This window comes from Balaenoptera physalus (genome assembly GCF_965194825.1).
Source record: "Balaenoptera physalus genome assembly, chromosome: 11".
NCBI lineage: Eukaryota > Metazoa > Chordata > Mammalia > Artiodactyla > Balaenopteridae > Balaenoptera > Balaenoptera physalus.
Genome location: NC_138896.1, coordinates 5,751,770 through 5,775,710, shown reverse-complemented (window position 1 = coordinate 5,775,710; position 23,941 = coordinate 5,751,770). Strand labels below are relative to the sequence as shown.

Below are 23,941 nucleotides of genomic sequence, written 5' to 3'. Positions count from 1 at the left end.
CGTACACCTGAAACTAACAAAATATAGTAAATCAACTCTAGTTCAATCAAAAATTTTTTTCCAAAATACAGGGCAGAGGTAGTAATTACCCAAACAAGGGCTTAGAATAAAGTCAGAGTTTAAAATCCACTGCACATCAATGCCAATGGCGGCTGGATACGGAAAACACATTCAGATGCTCAGGGCTGACACAGGATGAGAAATCATGAGTGACTTCTCACGTCAGGGTCAGTGTAGGAGGGGGTGAAAGGTCATGCAGGAAGCAAAGGTCGAGATGCCTAACGCCTGCTGCTGGGACTCCAGTGGCCACCCCGGTCTCACCCTCCTCCTCGTCCCAAGCACAACGCCCTCTGTCTAGACTGCAAACACCACTGACACACACTCAGAAAGGGTGAGGAACTTTCAAAAAGTGACAGCTTTGAGGAGGGACTTCACCGGCTCACTGCTTCCAGTAACTCAGGTATTTAAGAGACACTATTTATGGCAAGTCACTAAAATGGGTCTGGTCTGACCCACATCTATTTACTTTTCTTCAATGACACATGACCTTCTCAGTCTACGCACTCTGTCAAAGTGTTGCCTCAAACAAGACGCTCCTGATTTTGCTATGCAAACAGCAGGGGTTCCCTTCTAAACCCCCCTCCAGTGGCATCGAGGTCTTCTTTAGGCGAGAAGTACAATTTTCAAATAGAATGAAAGTCAAAAATCAATGAAAATTAGACAGTAAGGCAAGGATTTTTACTTTTTTCTTATGTAATGTATTGTAATATAGAGGATTACGTCTAAACTTTTACCAACTAAAAAGATAGAAAGAAATGGGATATTTGAAAACAAAGCATTACAAATCAGAGTAAACTGCTACACACACACACACACACACACACACAGAGATTTGAGTAACAAGGGTGAATGAACATTATTATTATATAATCAGCCAAGCTCTCACTGATTTTATGGCACTTGAATTTACCCAATTTGCACCTCTAGGATGAGAATAAAGAGAAAAGTTCATATACCAAAGGCACTTATGCTCTGTAAGGGATATTTCGTCTTCAATAAACCAGTACAAATCACTTTGCTGTCAGGATATTAACACGGCTCTGCCCTTATACGGTGTTTACCACGGGACCGCTCCTACATGTGGCAGCTCCTCACGACCACCCGAAGAGGCAAACAAAATACTATTCATACCAGCACAGGTTTACAGAGCAGGAAACTGAGGCACGTGTGGGTTAAGCAGCTTGCTCACACTCACTCAGCTGGATCTGAACCCAGGCAACTTGGCTCTTAACCATCATAGCAGAGGTTCTCAAGGCCAGCCTGCATCAGAATCCCCTGGAGGCCTTGTTAACACACAGACTGCTAGAGATTCTGAGGCGGGGCCTTGCAAACTTGCACTTGTAACAGATTCCCGGGTGATGCTGGTGCCGCTGGTCTGGGGACCACACTCAGAGGCGCTGTCCTCCAGCACTCTCCCTCTCCAGTATGAGGAGAATGACCTTGGCCTGCTTTTTAGACTTAAGGTTCAAAGCTGTCTGCTCTCAAAATACCTTGCTCCTCTCCTTAAAATCATGCAAAGTCATGTAGGCTTCACAAGTAAGTGTTTGATTGTCTTAGGGATTGGTCTTACCCTCAGGGAGTTAGAGTTAGACTAATAATCAGAACCACAGGTTAGATCAAGTCCGAAGCAGCAGTATTATTAGAAGGTTTGCTCCTACGTGTCCAAGACAGGGAGAGAGGGGGAAGGCGGAAGATTACTTTGTACAAGTTCATGGCCAGCTAACCTGTCCTCTTTGGCCACGCAGACCCAGTAACGTTCCCAGACACCGGGGCAAATACTCCAACACGCCCTAGCGATCGAACACAGATTGAATGAAGGGTCTGCCACCTTTTAAACATGTCATGGGCAAATCTTATATGTTTTAGTTCTTATCACCAACCCCACATCCACGTCCTTGCCCAATATGGGGAATTAAAACGGTAAAAATACTGTTAATTTCTGATTTTAAAAGAAATAGCAAAACAAAATCTTTTTTTTTTTTTAAAGAAATGCCTTCCTTTTTTTTTTTTTTATGAACAGTTTCACTTAATTTTTATTTATTTATTTATGGCTGTGTTGGGTCTTTGTTTCTGTGCGAGGGCTTTCTCTAGTTGCGGCAGGCGGGGGCCACTCTTCATCGCGGTGCGCGGGCCTCTCACTATCGCGGCCTCTCTTGTTGCGGAGCACAGGCTCCAGACGCACAGGCTCAGTAGTTGTGGCTCAAGGGCCCAGTTGCTCTGCGGCATGTGGGATCTTCCCAGACCAAGGCTTGAACCTGTGTCCCCTGCATTGGCAGGCAGATTCTTAACCACTGTGCCATCAGGGAAGCCCGCAAAACAAAATCTTGATCACAACTATGGCCCAACTCCCACAAAGCTGGACGTCCCGGGGGAGATGCTGGCAACCAAAGCAACCTGTTTCTGGGAATGAATAATCCAGAAGGCATAGTTCCAGAAACAAAGACCTATGTTCTTTCTTTTTTTAAATAAATTTATTTATTTTATAAATAATTTATTTATTTAATTTTTGGCTGCGTTGGGTCTTCGTTGCTGCGTGAGGGCTTTCTCTAGTTGTGGCGAGCGGGGGCTACTCTTCGTTGCGGTGCGCGGGCTTCTCATTTCAGTGGCTTCTCTTGTTACAGAGCTCCGGCTCTAGGTGCGCAGACTTCAGTAGTTGTGGCACGTGGGCTTCAGTAGTTGTGGCTCATGGGCTCTAGAGCGCAGGCTCAGTAGTTGTGGCGTACGGGCTTAGTTGCTCCGCGGCATGTGGGATCCTCCCGGACCAGGACTCGAACCCATGTCCCCTGAATTGGCAGGTGGATTCTTAACCACTGTGCCACCAGGGAAGCTCAGACCTATTTTCTTTTCTCTGTCACATTTACCAAGTGGATAAACAGTTCCAAACAATAGTTCCTCTGGCTCCCCATGCCCTGACATCCCCCTCTCCCCAAACTTAGCATTCTTCTGAGTGTATCCAATTCTGTGTGATAATGTTAATTCCTCTCTAACCTTCTCAGCTCCCCTGTGTCCTTGCAAAGAACAGAATGTAGACAGGCGGAGGAAGAAGGTTTGGTAGCTTCTTGAATCTTTTTTTTTTTTCTTTAACTTCAGGGAGATGATTCTAAGTCTAAGGAATATGTTCTTGACTAAGAAGATGAAACGAATGGGTTACATAACAGCAGTTCTGGGTCAGTTACATTATCCCCTTTTCAGGGGCAAAGGAACAAATACTGAAAAGCTCAGTGCTTGCCCGGGACCCACGCTGAGTGCGTCAGAGATTATCAAGCCAGCAGTAAGATTGCAGGAGTCCCTGGGGATGGGACCTGTGAAAGCCAGATACAGAAAGAGAAACAGGTGTGGCTGGGCACAGCGATAAAAAGGCTTTGATTTTCCTCCACCCAAACGACAATAGGGTTCTCCTATTCCTGGCTTTCTCAAGTTTGCCCTTCTCTTCATAAAAGAAAACGGTCCCAGGTATCTCACTTTCATGTCGGTGGAGATAAGAGTTCACATTACTTCACTTTGGGAGGCAACACCAAACATCCGACAGAATTCATACAGCAATCAGTTTATGAGAATCAGTCTATGATAAATGCTTTTCTAAGAAAACAACTCGCCTAGATCCTGGCTCAACCACCGCGTTCAGATCTGGTTTCCAGAACTATACTGTTTGGTTAATGACTCAAACATCAACATTTGTGGGGATTCATTATAAAGATTTCCAAATAAAAATAATAAAAATATGATACTTCAGAGATAGATGCTTCTGGCTACGATGTATCAAACTAACACTCCTGCTAAGACTAAAAACACAAACCTTTTTGAAGCCATCTTAGAGCAACCGAGAAAGGCAATGGTTGATGAGTCAAGAGAAATGCATTGAGGTGAACCCTGTATTTGCTGTTGATTTTTCATCTCAGGGTATTTGTTAATTCCTAGCATGACGCAAGGATGTCAAACAGAAAGGAGAAGCAGCCAGGAGCTTGGAGCAATATCGCTGGCTGGGGACGCAAACTGGAGCTTCAGGAAGTTATGACTTGAAGGGCTAAGGTCCCAGAGGAAAGAGGCTGTAGAGGAGTGAGCTCATAAAAGTGATCTCATAGAAGTTTGGGTTCACTTCCTCTAGGACCTTGGCTCTTCAAGTCCTGGCGTCCATGAACTCCAATATTTCCATTTGAGATGCTTGCCAAATATTAGACTGTGTTTGCATGCAAGAGGAAGCTGAGAAAACAAGCAGAAAGAAACTGCTTAGAGGATAAAAAGCAAAGCTGAGTTTTTGGCAGTCTCTTAATACTGGGGAGTTAAAAAATTAGAGTTCAGAGGCCACCAAGGAAGGGAACTTCTGGTAAACAACCTAGACCTTCAGCTGAGACCCCTAAAGAGCTAAAACTGTAGGAGAAAAGGAAAACCAGAAACAGAGAAGCCTTAACACATCCGGAAACCCAGCCTCAGTTAAGACAAAAGAACAAGGCGATCTGCCTGTCTGTATTTTTTCTGCCTTCCAGAAGAAAATGAAACCCAGTCTGGAAGGAGATACCAGTATCTAGAACTGATTTCATAAATAATGCCCAGAATTTAATTTTAAAAAATTATCAGGCATGCCAGGAAATAAAACCAAATGAGGAAAAATCAAGGGAACAAACAGATAATAGAAATAGACCCACAGGTGATCCAGATAATAAAGTTTTCACACATGATCTTAGAATCTAGCCTTATATTAAAAGGATAATAAATCACAAGTTGGGCTTGTTCCAGGAATGTGAAGTTGGTTTTACACTTGAAAATCATTTAATGTAGTATATCACATTAACACTATAAAGGAGAAAAATCATATATAGACATCCCTCAGTATCCTTGGGGGACTGGTTCCAGGACCCAAACCTGGATACCAAAAATACCTGGATACCAAAATCCCCATAGGCTCAAGTCCCTTATATAAAATCATGTATAGTATTTGCATATAACTTACCCATATCCTCCTGTATATTTTAAATCATCTCTAGATTACTTATAATACCTAACACAATGTAAATGCTATGTATCAATAAACAGTTGCCAGCACACAGCAAATTCAAGTTTTGCTCTTTGGAACTTTCTGGAATTTCTTTTCAAATATTTTGATCCATGGTTGGTTGACTCCACAGATGCAGAACCCATGGATATGAAGGACCAACTATAATCATCCCAAAAAATTCAGAAAAAAGATAAAATCCACATCAATTTCTAATTTTAAAAAACTCATAGCAAACTAAGAATAGAGGACAATTTCCTTAATAAAATAAAGAGTATCTACAAAAACATCTATAGCAAACATTATCCTTAATGGTGCAGTATTAAACATTCCCCCCCTTAGATTAGAAATCTGACAGAGATTTCCAATCTGAAATTAGAAATCTAACAGCAATCTGAATGGAATTCAACATTGCACTGGATATCTAGTGAGCACAATAAAACAAGAAAAAGAGAAGTAAAAATATAATTACAGAGGAAAAGATAAAAATATTTATAGATGACATGATTATATTCATGGAAATTCTAAAATTCTGCAGAGAAAAATTATTAGAATTAATATGTAAATTTGCAAGGTTGCTGGATATAAGGTCAATATATAAAAATCAATTGTATTTCTATATGTGGGCAAAAAAGAATTGGACACTGAAATTTTTAAAAGCTAATAACACCATTTACAATAGGATAAAAACTTCAATTCCTGGAATAATTCTAATAAAAACATTCAAGACCCCCTAAACTGTAAAGTGTTATTGAGAGTAATTAAAGAAAGCCTAAATAAACATATTCTTGGACTGGAACACTCAATATTAGGGAGAGTCAATTCTTCCCAAATCAAGGTCTAAATTTCATGAAATTCCAAACAGAAGCCCCGCAAGTTTCTTTTGTGGAAATTGAAATGCTGATTTTACAATATATATGAGAATGCAAAGGGCCACCAATAGCCAAGAAAATCTTAAAGAACAAATTTGGAGAAATTAACACACCAGATATTAAGACTTCTTACAAAACTAAAAGAATCAAGAGCTTTTATTGATACAAGAAGAGAAAAATCAATCAATAGAACAGAATAAAGATCTCAGAAACTGACCCAAACACATGTGGTCACCTGATACATGACAAAAATGCCATTGATGTGCCTAGAAAAAAGATAGTATTTTTAATAAATGGTCCAGGGTCAGGTAGGTTTTTCTATTCTTACACAGCTATCAAATCTACATCTGTAGTTCACCTGTGATCTCAAATATCCATTCCTGTAGAGTTTAGCTCATTCTGCTGATCTAAACACTCCCATAGCCCACTGCCTCTTGGGCATCCAACCATGACTCAGACATGTCCCAACCTGGACTCATGTCCATCCCCCTTCCTTGACTTATTCCTACATCCCCTATCTCTGTGAATGGTTCAGAGTAGTGAATCATTTAAAAATTTTGGAAAACTGTTTTTTTTGCCTTTTGACAGTTATTTTCTCTCCTGGGACAATTATATTCTATCTTAAAAAGTAGGTCAGAAATGGTGAACTTGGTCACAACTTTAAACAATAATTCAGTCTGGCATTGTTTCTGGGGACTCCACCGGCATGGCCTCTGGGTGGCCTAAGGAAATCTTTCTTGGTTTTAAAAACCAACTTTTAACACAGCATTGCCCTGTTCCCTTGATTCAAAGATGCACATCTTCTAATCCTAAGGATTCTGAAGTTAGGATGAAACATATGGACCAAACTGAAAAAAAAAAACAAAAACCCTGCTTTGCCTGTCTGCAAACAGAGTCGTGATATTGCTTATACCAGGAGGAACTGAATTTTGAATTTGGTAATTAATTCTCACTTTAAATGTCTTCCAAAGGACTGCACCATGATAGAACACAAAAAAGAAAAGTTATCATATACACAGAAGATAGATTATCACTGCCAGGCAATACAACTGCCAAACCATATAGAGTAGAATATGGGATGTCAAAACTATCAGAGGCACGTGTGGCCAGTTCATGTACCAAACAGAACCATCTTTCAGACACTGAAAAATTTTCTGGCTGGCTTTCAAGAGATGCTGTTTGACTTTGACTTCCAGATATACAAAATTGAATAAGAAGAGTCAAAGTATGTCTTTCACCAGATAGAAACGTAGATGCAAATGATATTCTTAAAGGCCCCCAAACTGCACTATTAATCTATAGGTGCTATAAAAGTAAAGATCATGAGTACATGTTATGAAAAGCAACATGCTACCATCACACTACTACATATGACAATGGAAGGTTGACAGTTAATCAGAGCAGCCTTTACCCTCCAAGTATGAAGACAGCTTAGTGTGTATGAGATTCGGGAGAAAATGGTAAAGTAAATGGACAAAGATATAATACTGTGAATAAGGACAAGTACTTTTATATAAATTTATTCTAGTCTTTTTTTCTCCTCCACACCCCTTCCTCTAGAAGAACTGCTAATAGATCCATGGTTGACCAAAAGATCAATGAAGGTTTGCAGAGGTTTTCCATTGCAAGCCCTTGAAAGCCAAAGTATCAATACCAGGGCCTGAATTCTAACAGACACATTTTTACCCCCAACGGAGCTGTCTCCTATGCCATCCAAACAGAAGCGTCCTTGAGATGTTCGCATCCAAGCTAAGGAGAAGAAGAAGATGCAAGGCATGCCATAAGGGGACCGCTTACCTCTTTCTGGCACTTCACCTTTATTTCAGGACTGTCCCCATGTCATTGGGATGACTTTGAGGGAATCAAAGCAGATCATAGCTTAGGCCTAATTTGGACTTGGCAAAATCCATATGTGCCACGTTTCATCCTTCTAAGGATAACCTGCCTGCCCAGCTGTCTGATGGGGTCATGGCTAAATCCTAAGGAAGGAACATAGGGGAAGGTCTTTCCCAAACTCTAAGCACCGTGTAAATGCCAGTTTCCACCAAGGTCATCATAAAAACGTAACAATTTCTTACATCAGATAGTAACACCAAACTCATCTTAAGATATCAACCCCACGCCATACTCTAGAGTAAAATTTAAAAATAAACTACAGAGGGCCCCCTGTGCTCCTCTGATAGGACCGCGTATGCTGTAGGGTTGCCAACCCCACTCCACTCTGCGAGTTGCTCCAGATCTTTTCAGGACTTAGATTCCATCTCTTGGCTTATTCTCAGGTTTTGAATACTGTATCAATTGTTACCCTGTCCTACCTCAAAGCACCATCTCTTCAACTCGTCACTTTTTTGAACTTACCTGGTCCAGTGATTTCTTACCAGTCAGAGAAATAAGGTTTCTGCAGAGTTCGCAGCAATGGCCTATCTTCCAAGAATCGTTTCTGACCCTCCCTGGCTCGGGCTCCCTAGCCGCCCTTTACACCAGGAGGCCCAACACAGAACTTCTTCTGCCTCAGCTGATGGTATGACTCAGCATTGAAACACCTGCCTTTTTTCTTTTTTTCTTTTCCAAGGAGGCCAACTCTTTTGCAACACACACATGTGTTAAGCTGATCCATCAAATGCTACAAATTTCACTGAAACAGATTAGACAGCTACGTTTCTTCACAGGCCTGGAGGGTCCTTTTCAGCCAAGACACCCCGAGATGGTACAGATGGGGAGATCGAACCTTCCCCAGAAGGGGTCCCACAGTTCAATCTGGAGGCCTCTGGAAGGACATGAGCAAACCGCAGGCAGCCTGGGCTCCAGGCCCACCGATAAGAAAATCTTCTCCTGGCCAACCTGGAACTCTTTAAAAGCATGAAATTCCCCCAATTCTCCCAGGATTTCCCCTTTCCTATGCACAAAAATTAAACACATCCAATCACCAAATGCTCCCATCCTAAAACACAGAGAAATTACAATTCTGCTTTGACACGGAGTCAGTGAAGGTTGGGACCATTTGGGAGTTTTGTTTTCCAAGCTCACTGCTGGCCTGGAAGAAGCATGACACCACGATCTGAAGCTCAAGGCAGCTGTTCGCTTTTGGCTGGAGTTCAGTATAAACCTTACAAATGGTCTGCCAGCGCGTGCTCTCTCTCTTTTTTAAAATAATAATAATTTTGAAAAAAGTCCATAGTCACAAAACCTCCAATCTAGTGTTTTCACTCTAAAGCTTTTCCTGCAGAACACAGAAAACTATGTTTTCCAAACAAATGTCTGAGCCAAAAAAGGCACCAGCAGGTTATTTCCATCAGAGAAAGGCAATGGGACCGATACTTAGGCAGATTGAAAATCAATGGCTAAAGCAGTTCCGAAGAATCACTGAATAGCAATTGTCTCTGAAATATTGAAAGATGAAAATCTAGCAACGAATAATTTACTTTTCAAAAGAGGCCCTTAACAGTTAAGTCAATGAATACACTTTTATTTAGGAGCGAAAATCAGACATCAGAAAACCTGCCTTCCATTCTGAAATTTTGGTCTGTTATAAAGATCCTGCAACGGTTCTGTTTTACTTACAATTTAACTGCCACAGCTGAGAATTCACATACAGCCATCCGTGTGTCTGTCCAACACCAGGACATGTCCCCACAGCCTGGCATGTCCCTCCTTCTCCAGTTCCCTCGTTACAGACTTGAGTATGCATCAGGGCCAAATGTTGGCAGTGCTCTCAAAATGGTCCTTGTATGGGGCAAGTTCACGTTTGTTATTATTTTAGTGTGTGTATTTGCGACAGACCCACACACAGATCCGTAAGTTCAGGAGAGACCCAACTCCTTCCTTTGGACCTTCTTAATCCAAACTTTTGGACCTTCCTGGGAAATTAATAGATTGCCAGGACCAAAAGCAAGAATCTGGAGGTGGTTTATAAAACCAAAGCTAATCGAGTCCATAAAGAGAGGACATAAATGTCCCTCCTCCTCTGCATTCTCTTCCTTTCCCTTTTACCTTCGTATTTACCATACAATTGCCAGAAAGACCTATCACGTGCCGAGATCCTACCTGCTGCCCGCTGAGAACCACGGGCAGTGCTAACCTCTGCATCGGACTCTCTGTTCTGGCCAAACCACTCAACTGAGCCCTAAATACAAGCAAAGTTCAAGGTCATGGGCTGGTTTTCTGTGTGCTGTAGGACTGAAATAACTGCTGTAATACTTCATCCCTTAGCCCCTCCGATGCTCTAAAAATCACTCCATGGAAGTTTTCCTTTATTTGCTAGGCAGCCCCAAGAACACAGTTCTTCTGTAAAACAGTGTGGCCTCATTTCAGGAAACAAGAATAATACAGACGTGGGAAAAAAAAGTCTACCGGTCCCTTGCATCTACATGATAAAAAATACATTTGAGACACACATATACACACACACTCTTACTCAAAGACATATTATATCATATATGTGTACATTACATGCACAAGCACACAGCCTTCTATTCGCTTGAATCAGTAGCATTTGCAGTTAAGCATCCGCATAATTTCCGCGTGCGAACTTATGTTAGCCACCCTCACCCATCACTCAAAGTAGGGACTAAAACATAGTGGGAAACATTTCAGTCCCAGTGAGTTATATGTTTTCCGAACACAAAGGATGCTTAGTAGATACCATTCACTGGCTTGCTTTGGAAAAGAAAACTATTTGGGAAATTTTCACCTTAAGAGCAAAAAAGTCGTCTTGCTGGCTCAACGCTACCATTGGGAACACACCCCCCCGTCACGCCCGTGTGCTGCCCTTGAACTCCAAGCCACCTTGCAGAGACAGAGTCGGGGTTATAAGGTGGCGGGGTGAGAAACGGGGGCCAGCCCCACCCTTTGGGGTTCCTCGAGCCTCCATACCTGTGCTGCTGCTCTTGTAAGACTTGGTAAATGCCGACAAGAAAAGTTTGGTTTTTAAAACTCCCGACAACACAGTCCTTGTAGATTCGGAACTCTGCAGCCGTCACCGCCTCACCCTCAGGAATCTGGGATAGGTTGAACTTGAACTCTTTGTGGTGTCGCTGGCGAGGGGAGAACTCCTTGTCGTCCTCCACTATGGGATTAAACGAGAGAGAGTGACAGCTATCGTTACTTGGCTAAGTGCCACAGGCTCACCTCTAGAAAGTTCCCCCGTTTTCATTCCTAAGTGGCTTACCGTTACCCTCATTAGAGGGATCAGTGGGTGGTGGCAAGAACCACGGGCCAGGCGGCCAGGCTGAGGTTAAAATCCTTCATTCTCCCCAAGGATTAAATACAATGCTTAGATTCTCTTTAACGACTTGAAACTATTTAACCAAGTTGCATGACAGCAAGTTATTTGAACTCTTGTCTTCCAGCTTCCTCATCTGCAGCATGAGAGGAAGAGGGCTTCCCAGGGAAGCTGGAGGAATGCAGGCAACAGTGACTAAGAACGCCTCTGCCGTCCTGGCCCCGTTGTCCCCTCGCAGCCCCCCTTTCCTCCTGCTCTCCCCACCAAGCAGTTGCCAAGACCAAGGGCAGCCCTGAGCTAACCTTTGCTGGGGGAGGGGTGTTCCGTGGTCGGAGATGGGGGTGGGCAGCGCGTCCTGCCTGGGTCTGAAGCTCGAACGGTCCTCGTATTTTGCCTGATGTCCAGGGGGAATTTTTGTTGAGGGGTTTAGTGTGAAACTTCATAGAAAATATTGCTCTAACTGAAGTCCACTGCCCTCCCTCTACTGGAGGAAACTGAGGGCTGAACGCCTCTGAGGGGAGGGACCCTCTGGGTTGTGAAGCTGCCGGGGTCTCCATTTAACCTGCATGTAGAACCCACGTATGAGGACAGAGATGCGGAAACACATCACCAACGGGATAACATGCTATTGTCTAAGGCTTTTTTTAAAAACTGGGAAAAGATCGAGTCTAAAAGCTTTTCTTTTTTTTTTTTTTTCATATTTTGGCCATGCCACGTGGCTTGCAGGATCTCAGTTCCCCAACCGGGGCCATGACAGTGACAGCACCGAATCCCAACAATTAGGCCACCACGGAACTCCCTAAAAGGTTTCTTTAAATGAAATCTTTTCCCTGCATAAAGACAAAGTATGGAAAACTACAAACTACTGATTATCATGCTTCGGAGTCAGCCTTCAGATGGCTATACAAAGTCCTGGGTGAGAGGAACACTATCAACCTCGGATGCTTAACTCATAATCGTTGTAGGAGAGAAAAACAAGCAACCTGCGTCCCACCACAAATCCTGACTCTTTTCCCCAGAGCTCAGAAATGCTTCTGCCCTGCTGCTCCTATTAGTTTTTTCTTAATGGCAACCGCAGTAAAATCTCATGAGCAAATTAATCCTTGATGGCAGAGTTTTTCCAGGACTTGTGGGTAGAGAAAAAAAAAAAGATCAAGTTATTTGCCACCTCCAATGGCCCACTTTCTCCCCCACGTGCTGTTCTCCATAATCACCAGAGAAAAGCTCTGCAGATTAAGCTCCTTTACAGCCAATAACTTTACACGAACTTGAGACCACGATGGCATTGCAGAAGCTTGGGAAAGTTAAGCCATCCATCGGTTCGAGGTTTTTACATAAAGAATTTCTGAAACTGCCATGTGACTATGCAACAAATCTTTTAGATTCAAGTTATCCCTTTTCTGGGGGCGGGAGGGGAGAGAGTTGTTAAAAAACAGTAAGCTTTGGCTTGTGTAAGAGCTTGAATATAAGTTAAAAAAAAAAAAAAAAAAAAAGGTCCAGCCAGAAAGTAAACCATGGTTCAGTCCCAACAAGAGAACAGGTTTTTTAATTAGTGGCTAAGCATGAAAAGCAATATTGTTGGGGAGTTCACCCAAGGACACCCACACCTGATGGTGGATCACTTTTCCCTAAAACTGATCTGCCTTTTCAGTTTGATATGTTATCATCAGTGGTTAAAAAAAGTGAATCGAATCTGATTTCCCAAAGAGACTTTCTAAAAAATAGTCACACAGCTTTTCTATAGGGCCTCTTGGGTGCTTAAAAATGTCAATATCAAGAAATGAAAGCATATTCTTAAGATTCTTTTGAGAGAATGCATAAGAATTCCTCAAAGAAGTCTTCCAATCACTCTTAACATAAACAACAGAAAAACTATGAATGCGAAGCAAGATATAAAACAGTGACTTAAAAATAAAAATAAAACAGTGACTTATGATATTTCAGTTATAAGGAGGAGAGAAGGGACAGACATTTGAACACATGAGAAATATGTTAGTTAGTCTTTGGAGAGGTATACCACCCCCAGTAAACCACACCTTCCTGTATGTACACCCTTAGGTGGTCCCTTCTCCCCTGGGCTGGTTCTGTGACCTTCTCTGGACCAATAAGAGGCAGCAACAGTGGTGCTGAGTGATTCTGAGGCTAAGTCATAAGCTTGGAACTTCCTTCCATTTAGGTGTCTTGGAATGCATGTCTAAGGAAAGATGGCTACCATGTAAGAAGTGCAACTACTCTAAACCCCCTAGACTATGAGGAAGTCCGAGGTAACCACGTAGAGAGGCTGTGTGGCGCACAGAGACAGAGAGGGAGAAGGAAGGAGGGAGGAAAGAGCCCAGTCAGTCCCCAGCCACCTCAGCTGAGGCACCAGACATGGTATGAAGACGCCATCTTGGATGTCCAACCCACTGGAGCCTCGGGACGACCCCAACCCCAGTGACCACCTGACTGCAACTGCATGAGAGACCCTGAGGGGTGGGGGGGCACCCAGTTCATCCTAGTCTTTTCACCAGACCGTCAGAGACGATAACAGTACCTTGCTGTTTGAAGCCACTATGTTTTGGGTGATTTGTTACACGGTAAGAGGCAACTGACACGAGATGAGAAGGGAGGGCAAGAGAGGTTGAGAGAGGAAGAGAGAAGGGGAGTCTGACCTTGCCAGGAAGGGGAGAAATTGCATGCAGTTCTTAAGGAGGAGGGATTTTGAAATCCTGGGAGGCAGTGTGTGTGACTAAGGAAGGATCCTGGCAGCCGCTCACAGACAGATGTGAAGAGATAGATAAAGAATCTAAAAATGAGAAAGTGGAAGCATAGTTCAAAGCCTTCCATTTTATTACCGTGTGAATTAGAACTCGTTGCCTTATATGTACATTTCCCCAGTTCTCCTCTGGTCGGTCTTGAAGCACTCCACTTCCTCCTGCTTTTCCGGTGTCCTTCTTGGAGGAGAGGCGTGGTCTCCTCAGCCCCCCGTGAGTCTCTGATTGCTGCCCACCCTCGTTATAAGCTCTCCCACCTAAACTCTATTGTCGCCTGAACCTCTCCTCGTGCCTCTTAGCTCAAAGCTACACCATCCTCCTCACTCTTCCCAGGAGACCTCAGCTACTGGTCATTGGAGTTTGCTCGGAATGCCTCCTCTCTCCCCAGATCTTCTGCCCTCAATTAAAGTTACACAGTGCATTTGCTAATGTCTCATAGGGATACAAGAAATAAGTACAATTAGGTCACTGCCTACATGTGCATTTGAAGACCACCACCGTAAAACGGTAATGGTTCCAATGAGCTTAGCATTTCCCCTTTGAGCTCTGTGACCTGGGCTCCTTAAACATCAGACAGTTCAAGAAAAATGAGAGAGGGCTGAGGTGGGGATCCAGTGCTCAGTACCTATTTTGTAGCCCCTGCATCTGGCTTCTCAAAGATGGTGCCGTGTGTGGAATAGGTAGTAGCAAGGTAGTAGCCGAGAGCGTAGACGAGGTAGTAGCGAGGTAGTAGCCGAGAGCGTAGACGAGGTAGTAGCGAGGTAGTAGCCGAGAGCGTAGACGAGGTAGTAGCCGAGAGTGTGGACGAAGTGTGAAGCTGACAACACAACGTTGAAATCCAGCTCCCCCTTATCTTACTCAGGTGATACCGAGCAAGATATCAGCCAAAGTTTCAGTTATCAGTTAAATGGGAATAACAACATTTCTGAGGATTAAGTGAGACAATCGGTACAAGACAGTCAATGACACAGGAAGGGCTCAGCAAATGGTAGTTGGAAGCATCGTTAGCCGGTATTTGACAATCTAGCTCCTCTGAGCTGAGAGTATGTCTTTGCTGAGTTATTCAAATTTACTCACGTCTCTAAATGTGGAGGACTTACATTCTCTGGAAAGGGAGATGAGTGAAATCACTGTCCTAAGTGTCATCAGCCCTGGTGTGTGGCTACTGAACACAGTACTGTGTTCTCTGAAGCAACAATTCCTAGAATTTTTTATTTCAAGGACCACTGAAAACATTTTTTTTTTTAATGGTAATGACCTTACACAAGGACATCTACTGTTTCTGTTTTCCTTTTGTAAGGACAATAAAACAAATAAGACAACAAACTGCACCCTTTTAACACTCTGATTTTATTTTTAAAGGTCCTTTTAACACCAAATCAAGTAGGGAGGATGTAATTCAAGGACATACACAATCCTTGAAGTTGAATCAATTTCGCTTTATAAAACTCACTCTGGGGCTTCCCTGGTGGCGCAGTGGTTGAGGGTCTGCCTGCCAATGCAGGGGACACGGGTTCGAGCCCTGGTCTGGGAGGATCCCACATGCCGCGCAGCAACTGGGCCCGTGAGCCACAACTACTGAGCCTGCGCGTCTGGAGCCTGTGCTCCGCAACAAGAGAGGGCGCGATAGTGAGAGGCCCGCGCACCGCGATGAAGACTGGCCCCCGCTTGCCACAACTGGAGAAAGCCCTTGCACAGAAACGAAGACCCAACACAGCTAAAAATAATAAATAAATAATAAATAAATAAATTTATAAAACTCACTCTGTTCTCTCTCTTTGCCTCAGACGATACCAACTGAAATTTCAGACCAGCACCAGACCTCTAGTCAACAGGTAGGAGCCACAGCCCAAAAGAATAAACGTTACTAGGTTAAGATTATAAGTGTAAATTATGTAGTATTATATATGCAAAAGTATGTATATATATGTAATTTATGGAGGTAATGAAACATAATAACGAAGCACAAATGAGACCAGCACTCAACCTAAAAACTGGAAGGTGAACAATATTCCTCCCCGGTGCCATCCCCCACTCCCACCCACAAGGGACCTCAGATCATGAATAATGTCTGGCAGTCCCTTGCCTTTCATTTATTTATTTATTTATTCTGGGCTTTTGAGACTTTAGTTCCCCGACCAAGGATTGAACCCACGCCCTCGGCAGTGAAAGCATGGAGTCCTAACCACTGGACCGCCAGGGAATTCCCAGTCCCTTGCCTTTGAAAAAGTTTTACTACATATGTAGGTATCACTAAATCATAGAGTGTTCAGTTTTTCTTTTTCTCTTAAAGTCTTTCCTTTCAGAGACATGATGGAAGTTTTACAGGCACCCAGGGAAAATCTAGTCATGGCCCCAGCTCAGCTTGAAGGCTGCCCAGGCAGGGTGCTGAGGTTCTGTGGGAATGGACGACTAGCAACTCTTCTCCTTCTGCAACCCTACCGCGTGTAGATCTATTACAAACACGGGCATTTCTTAATATGTGCTGGTGGGGATGTGGAGAAAGTAAAACCCCTGTGCATTGCTGGTAGGGATGTAAAATGCTACAGCTGCTGTGGAAAACAGTGGAGTGATTTCTCAAAACATCAAACAGAATTACCACACGATCCAGCAATCCCACTTTTGGGTGTGTATGGGTACCCAAAAGAATCAAAAGCAGGGACTCAAACAGATATTTGTACGCCATGCTCATAGCAGCTTTGTTCACAAAAGCCAAAAGATAGGAAGAATCCAATATCTACAATGGATGAATGGATAAACAAAATGTGGTCCATAAATACAATGGAATACTGTTCAGCCATAAAAGTAGAAATTCTGATACATGCTACAACATGGATAAACCTTGAGGACATTTTGTTAAGTGAAATAGAACAGTTACAAAGGGACAAATATTGTATGATTCTACTTGCATGAGGTACCCAGAGCAATCAAATTCATAGAGACGGAAAGGAGAATGGTGATTTCCAGGGGCTGGGGGTATGACAAGTTAGTGTTGAATGGGTACTGAGCTGCAGTGAGGGAAGATGAAAAAGTTCTGGAGAGGATGGAGGTGACTGTCGCACAACAATGTGAATGTACCTGTACCTAAAGTGGTAAATTTTATGTTATGCATATTTTACCACTGTTAAAAAAATTAAAAATGGACATTTTCTTACACAATCACAATGTATGATCACACCTTAGTTAAAATAATTCCCCATCGTCCTCCTATACCCAATCCATAATTAAATTTCCTCAAATGCCTCAAAAATTGTCTTTCGGGCTTCCCTGGTGGCGCAGTGGTTGAGAATCCGCCTGCCAATGCAGGGGACACGGGTTCAAGCCCTGGTCTGGGAAGATCCCACATGCCGCGGAGCAACTAGGCCCGTGAGCCACAACTACTGAGCCTGCGCGTCTGGAGTCTGTGCTCCGCAACAAGAGAGGCCGCGATAATGAGAGGCCCGCGCACCGCGATGAAGAGTGGCCCCCGCTTGCCGCAACTGGAGAAAGCCCTCGCACAGAAACGGAGACCCAACACAGCCAAAAATAAATAAATAATTAAAAAAAAAAAAAAAAAAAAGTCTTTCTACATTGGGTTTGTTGGAATCAGGAGCCCAACAGGGTCCATTCCTTACACTTGAGTCTCTTCTAAACTAGCAAACCAGCGGGTGGTGGGGATGGTGGTGGTGGGATGAATTGGGAGACTGGGCTTGACATGTATACACTAATATGCATAAAATAGATAACTAATAAGAACCTGCTGTACAGCACAGGGAACTCCACTTTGCTGTACAGTAGAAACGAACACCACATTGTAAAACAACTATACCCCCCCCCAAAAAAAGAGTTGCTTATCCAAAAAATAAAATAAATAAATAAATAAAAATAAGTAAACTAGCAAACCAGGAATAGCAAGAACTCCATTAACCTGATAAGGAGTCAACATAAAAACGTACACTAACAACAGTCCTAATGGTGATACGTGTGAACCACTTCCTCTAAAACAATGAAGAAGGTGAGGGCGCTCATTTCAGTCTTGTGTTGGAATCCAGCTCAGCGCTGCTAAGGTTAAACAATTGGAAAGGACGAGGCACGTTACAAACTGTGGACCTAATAAGAAGTTCAGCAAACTGCTTCCCTGTCTCAGTGAGTTGTAACTGCTGTAACAAAAGTACTACAGACTGGGTGGCTTAAACAGCAAACATTTATTCCTCACAGTTCCGGAGGCTGGAAGCAAGAGATGAGAGCGCCAGCAGGACTGGGTCCTTGCTGAGGGCCCTCTTCCCGGTTAGGTCCTCACATAGCCTCCCTTGGTGCATGCTCGCAGAGGGAGAGAGTGTGTGGGAGCTGGAGTCTCTTTTTCTTATAAGGACACTAATCCCATCCTGGGGCCCCAACCTCATGACCTCATCTAGACCTATTTATCATCCAAAGACCCCACCTCCTAATACTGTCTCATTGGGGATTAGAGTTTCAACAGTATGAATTTCAGGGACACAAACACGCAGTCCATGACGTTGACCTGAAGGTGTCACGTCACGTGTTCCACTACCTTTCCAATTTATGGTTTGAAATTTTTGCATTCGTTTTCATAAGTGACCCTGGTGATGGTCTCATATCATCATGTTGTTTGGTTTCAAGTTACACTTGCTCTTGGCATAAGTTGGGAAATGTTCCCTTTCTTTTCAAGAAATAATCTCTTCCTGGAAAGTTTGGCAAACTTATCAGTAACATCTGATCCTGGAATTTCCTTTGGGGAATATTTTTAATTACTCATTCATTTTCCTTTAAACATATAGAAATATTCAAGCTATCTTTTTTTTAAGTCAGTGTGTATTTTCTAAAATTTGTTAATTTGGGTTTAATTCTTTAAATTGATTGCCATAAAGTTTTTCAGAGTATTCTCTTATTATTTAATCTCTGCTCTATTTATGTTTTTCTCATTCTAATATTGTTTATTCATGGATTTCCTTTTTGACTCATCTTACTGAAGGTCACTTTTTCTTTCTCACTACTGCTTAATTTGATCGTGATAAAGATATTTTAATATAGGTATTTTCTGAACATCATTCCACAAAATCTGAATTCTATCAATTAAAGTTGTCTAGAGAAAAATAAAGACACCACCTACTTCAACTGCAAATATAAAAGAAGAAAGAGGGAGGGAAAAGTATGGAACACTTGTGGGATAAATTGGGAGATTGGGATTGACATATATACACTACTATGCATAAAATAGATAACTAAAAAAAAATAAAGAAGAATGGAACACTCTCTCTAATACATTTAAGAGTAGTCCATATTCATTACTTTCTCACTAACTGGACTCACTCGGTGGTTAATTCATTATAGCTCAGTTCAGGAAATTACAGTTGACCCTTGAATAACTCGGGGGTTAATCCGAGTGTGACTTAGAGCTGGCCTTCCACATCCTCAGTTCCTCCAAATCCATGGATTCAACCAACCACGCACTGTGTAGTATGAAGTATTCACTATTGAAAAATACCCCATATAAGTGGACCCATGCAGTTCAAACCTCCGTTGTTCAAGGGTACATTCATTCCACAATAAATTCTACATTTTCCAAATGCTTAATGCTTCCACTTATAGACCAAACTTGAAAAAGCTGAAACCCTTTTTAAAAAAAATTACCATTCCATTGATAACTATAAACATTTTTTTTTCATGCTATGGTGCAAGCTGATTTCATTTTAGGCAATATAGAAAGTTCTGGCTAGTTTTCCAAGGGTTTTAACAATGGTGGCCTTTAGACTTCTCTGTTGCAAGCTTGCAACCTTAAATAGTGACAGAGACACTGAGTTCAACTCTCCTACTCACTTTTTTAACCACAGTGCCATGACCCTTCCCTCCAGGGTTCACCAAATATTCCTAAATATTTGTATTCATGTTCTATGAGAATCACAAATATCAAGAAGAAGCTATTTTCCTGGCTACCATGCCCTAAATGACTTTTTTAATCTAAACTTTACTTTTTATTTTAAATAATTATAGATCTATTAAGTGGTTGCAAAAATAGGACAGATTTTTTTTAAAAAAAAAAAAGCAGAGAGGTCTCATGTAACATCTTGTATAACTGAGAACAATAACAAAACCAAGAAACTGACACTGGCATTAATACCTTTGCAAGACTACAGACCCTCTCTCTGATTTCACCAGCTTTATTTTTATTTTTTTTTAATTGGGGTATAGTTGTTTTACAATGTTGTGCTAGTTTCTACTGTACAGCAAAGTAGAGTTCCCTGTCCTATACAGCAGGTTCTTATTAGTTATCTATTTTGTACATATTAGTGTATATATGTCAATCCCAATCTCCCAATTCATCCCCCTCCCCCGCTCTACCCCCTTGGTGTCCATACATTTTTTCTCTACATCTGTGATTTCACCAGCTTTTACATGCACTTTTTTGAGTATGTATGTATGTCATAACTCGATGACATTTTGTCACATGTATAGATTCCTATAACCACCACCACAGTCCAGACCCAGAACAGTTCAGTCACCATAAAAAGGAACTCCCAAGGCTGCCCTTTGATTCCCAATGACTTTTAAGACCAGACTCAGTGCATATATTATAAAGAGATTTAGGACCAAAAATTAGTGCCTACATACCATCATTAGTAGTAAGGGTTAAGCAAGTCATTTTTTATTTTGAAAACCTCATTTTAGAACCTTTTTTCCTACCCCAACAGATGTTAACATCACTTTAGGCTGGGAAGAAGTTCAATAGCTTCAACCACGCATGTCTTACAGTGGAAACAAGGCACAGACCTCAGCTAACACGAGGGAGTGCACTCGGGCTCCTAATAAACATGTGTCACCAGGAAAGACTTAAGTTGAACAGGGGCAGCCTTGATAGAGTTCCATAGATAGCTAATAACCACCATTTTGCCTCCTTCTAGGGATTGCTATAAAGAAGCAATCAGACTACATTTAGTAAACATCAGCATACATCACATGCATTTTTTCACAAATAAATTGAACATCTTCAGTCAAAACAGACAAATGGGACAGCCCAAAGAGAAAAATCAACTCTCCCACACCTCTGGTTTCAACGGCACAGCAATATCGGGCGGGCGAAATGTCCTCGCTGTGACTGAGAGGAGAAATTTAAGTCTGCATTCATTATACCAGACTCATCATTTCTTTTTGGATGATCTGGTTTCTCGGGTTGCTTTTATGTCCTTGTGCTTGCTGTGCTGCAGCTTCACTACAACGCCCTGAGCTGTGCGTTTCCTTTTATTTATTCTGCTGGGATGACACTGGACTTCACATGTCTACGGCTGCCTATCTCCCATCGGTTCTGAGAAAGTCTTAGCCACTAGCTCATCGATACTGGTCTCTCCTGGCTTAACTTCAGTTTCCTCTGAGATGAAAGTTAGATGGATATTATATTAGACCTTCTCATTCTAATTTCTGCCTCTCTTAAATGCACGTTTCCATCACTTACCTCCTCATATGTGGGCTGAACCATCTCTCTAGACCCATCTACAAGTTCACCAATTCTCTCTTTGGTATTTAATGTACAGTTTAAGCCATCTATTAGTCTGTCATTTAATGATTTAAAATTTTTTTTCCAACAGCTTTCTTTGTTGTCATGGTTGCTCTGTGGTCTACTTGGTCATTTTCCATTGTTCTGTATCACTATTATGTACTATTATACTATTCTTCGTTTTTTGTGTGTATTTCCTACATCGCTGTCTTCCCTTTTCTAACTTGGTGTCTGTTTTCTAATATGTGAAATCCTTGGGGAACTTAATCCACATTGCCCTCCCATCCCTCTGATGACTTTCCTTTTGCTGGTTTTACCTCCTTGGGTGTTTGGAAATTTTTAGGTAATTTTTGATGGAAATTCATCTTAAATGTTTAAACTGGTGTTGCTTTTCTTTAAAAAAAAAAACCAGTGCATTTGCTTCTGAGAGGACTACATTCGCTTCTGGAATCAGTGACCTCTTCTGGAAGCTTGGAGGGCCCTGGCTTCACGGGGGACCCTCCAGGACCGCTCTCCCACCTTGGCCTGGACCCTGAGCTGGTCTCGTGATCTGAGTGGTGTTGGCATTTGCACTCGCAGACACCCGGCTTTTATGTTTGTTTGCTCACAGTAACAACCTCAAGGGAGCCCTCCAAGATGTCTCGGAGTCCCTGACATTCCTGACGGAGACATATTTGCCTCTGTTTATCCTGGACCTAGTCATCTTTTAGCAGGAGGGCCTGATGGATTATCTAGCTTGCAACACTTCCAGAATTTGGGGCCTTTATCTTCTGTGTTTGGAAAATAACATTTGGGACACTTTCCTCTCCACTCCGAACGATGTTATAAAACCCGCCTTACGTTTGAAGAGTCCACCGGCACCGCCATAGACATCGTGTCATCTGTTGCTCTGAACAGTCCCAGCAGGCAGGCAGAGCAAACAAGATCACCAGGGTATCAATAGGACTGCGAGGCCAAAGGCAGTGAAGGGGCTTCCCTAAGCTGCTCACTTTTATGATTTCTGCTAGGATTTTATGCTGATGCCTCCCACCTGGCATCTCCAGCCACTGCTCTCCCTTAAGGAATGTGTTTGTCTTACTGCTGGGTGCACATCGTCATCCAGATGCCCCTGGTCCCCTGGAAGCCCCAACACACACAAGAGGAAACTCATCCATCCCCCAACTGAGCTGCCCTGTAGCTTCACCTCCGTCCACCCGGCCAGGCCCAGCTGGCCGATCAGTCCCCAGCTTGTGTGGATTTCACCTTCTAGAACCGTGTTGTAGCCACGAGTAGCTATTTAAGTGTAAAGTGGTTAAAGTGAAAAGTGCAGTTCCTCTGTCACACCAGCCACGTTGAGTTCAGTGGGGGGGGTTTCCCTAGTGGCGCAGTGGTTAAGAATCCACCTGCCAATGCAGGGGATGTGGGTTCAAGCCCTGGTCCGGGAAGATCCCACATGCCGCAGAGCCACGAAGCCCGTGCGCCACAACTACTGAAGCCTGCGAGCCACAACTACTGAGCCCGTGAGCCACAACTACTGAGCCCACATGCCACAACTACTGAAGCCCGCACGCCTAGAGCTCGGCTTCGCAACAAGAGAAGCCACCGCAATGAGAAGCCCACGCACCGCAACGAAGAGTAGCCCCCGCTCGCCACAACTAGAGAAAGCCTGTGCACAGCAACGAAGATCCAACGCAGCCAGAAATAAGTAAATAAATTTATGAAAATAAATAATTTTAAAAGTGTTCAGTGGCCACATGCAGCTGGTGGATGCTGTATCAGAAAGCAGGGCAGGGAACACTCCCGTCGTCACAGCAAGTTCTCCTGGACGGCACTGCTCTAAAGGTCTCTCTGACCCACCCGTTGTGCTCCCTCCACGCCCACCGCCCCTGCACAGCCTGTCCTGCTGCCCTCACTTCTGCCCCTTGTCCATCTATCCCCACACCGCAGCTCGTACCACAGTCACACCCCCGACCTACCTTGTGGCGTGCCTGCCTAGAGCCTTCAATCCCGACCCCCCAACCGCCTTCCCATCCCGCCCCTCACCTTCCCCTGCCTCAGCTCTTCTCTTAGGAGTAATTAAACTGCTGTTTTTCTGACCACACTCCCCAGAACCTCATGCCTTTGCCTTACTTATACAATCGCCTTGCCCTTTCAAAGATCTTTCAGATGAATGATAAAGAAGATGTGGCGTGTATGTACACACACACGCACACACACGCACACACACACAATGGAATATTACTCAGCCATAAAAAAAGAATGAAAACTGGCCATTTCCAACAGTATGGATGGACTTGGAGGGCATTATGTTTAGTGAAATAAGTCAGACGAAGAAACACAAATACTGCATGTTTTCACTTACATGTGGAATCTGAAAAATAAGATGAATGAAGACAACAAAACAGAAACAGACTCACTGATCTAGAGAACAAACTAGTGGTTATCAGCGGGGAGAGGGGTGGTGGGAGGGGCAAGACAGGGGTAGGGGATTAAGAGGTACAAACTACTCTGCATAAAATAAGCTACAAGGATATACTGTACAGCACAGGGAATAGAGCCAATATTTTATAATAACTT

General features: G+C 43.0%; 1 protein-coding gene across 1 annotated transcript in view; it reads right to left on the bottom strand.

Moving 5' to 3' along the window:
* BMP6 (bone morphogenetic protein 6) overlaps window positions 1-23,941 on the bottom strand; it is a 146,745-nt gene that overhangs the window by 14,340 nt on the left and 108,464 nt on the right. The window contains exon 2 of the mRNA XM_082413337.1: window positions 10,795-10,987. Coding sequence (XP_082269463.1) covers window positions 10,795-10,987 — 193 coding nt within the window. The remainder of the gene's footprint in view (window positions 1-10,794; window positions 10,988-23,941) is intronic.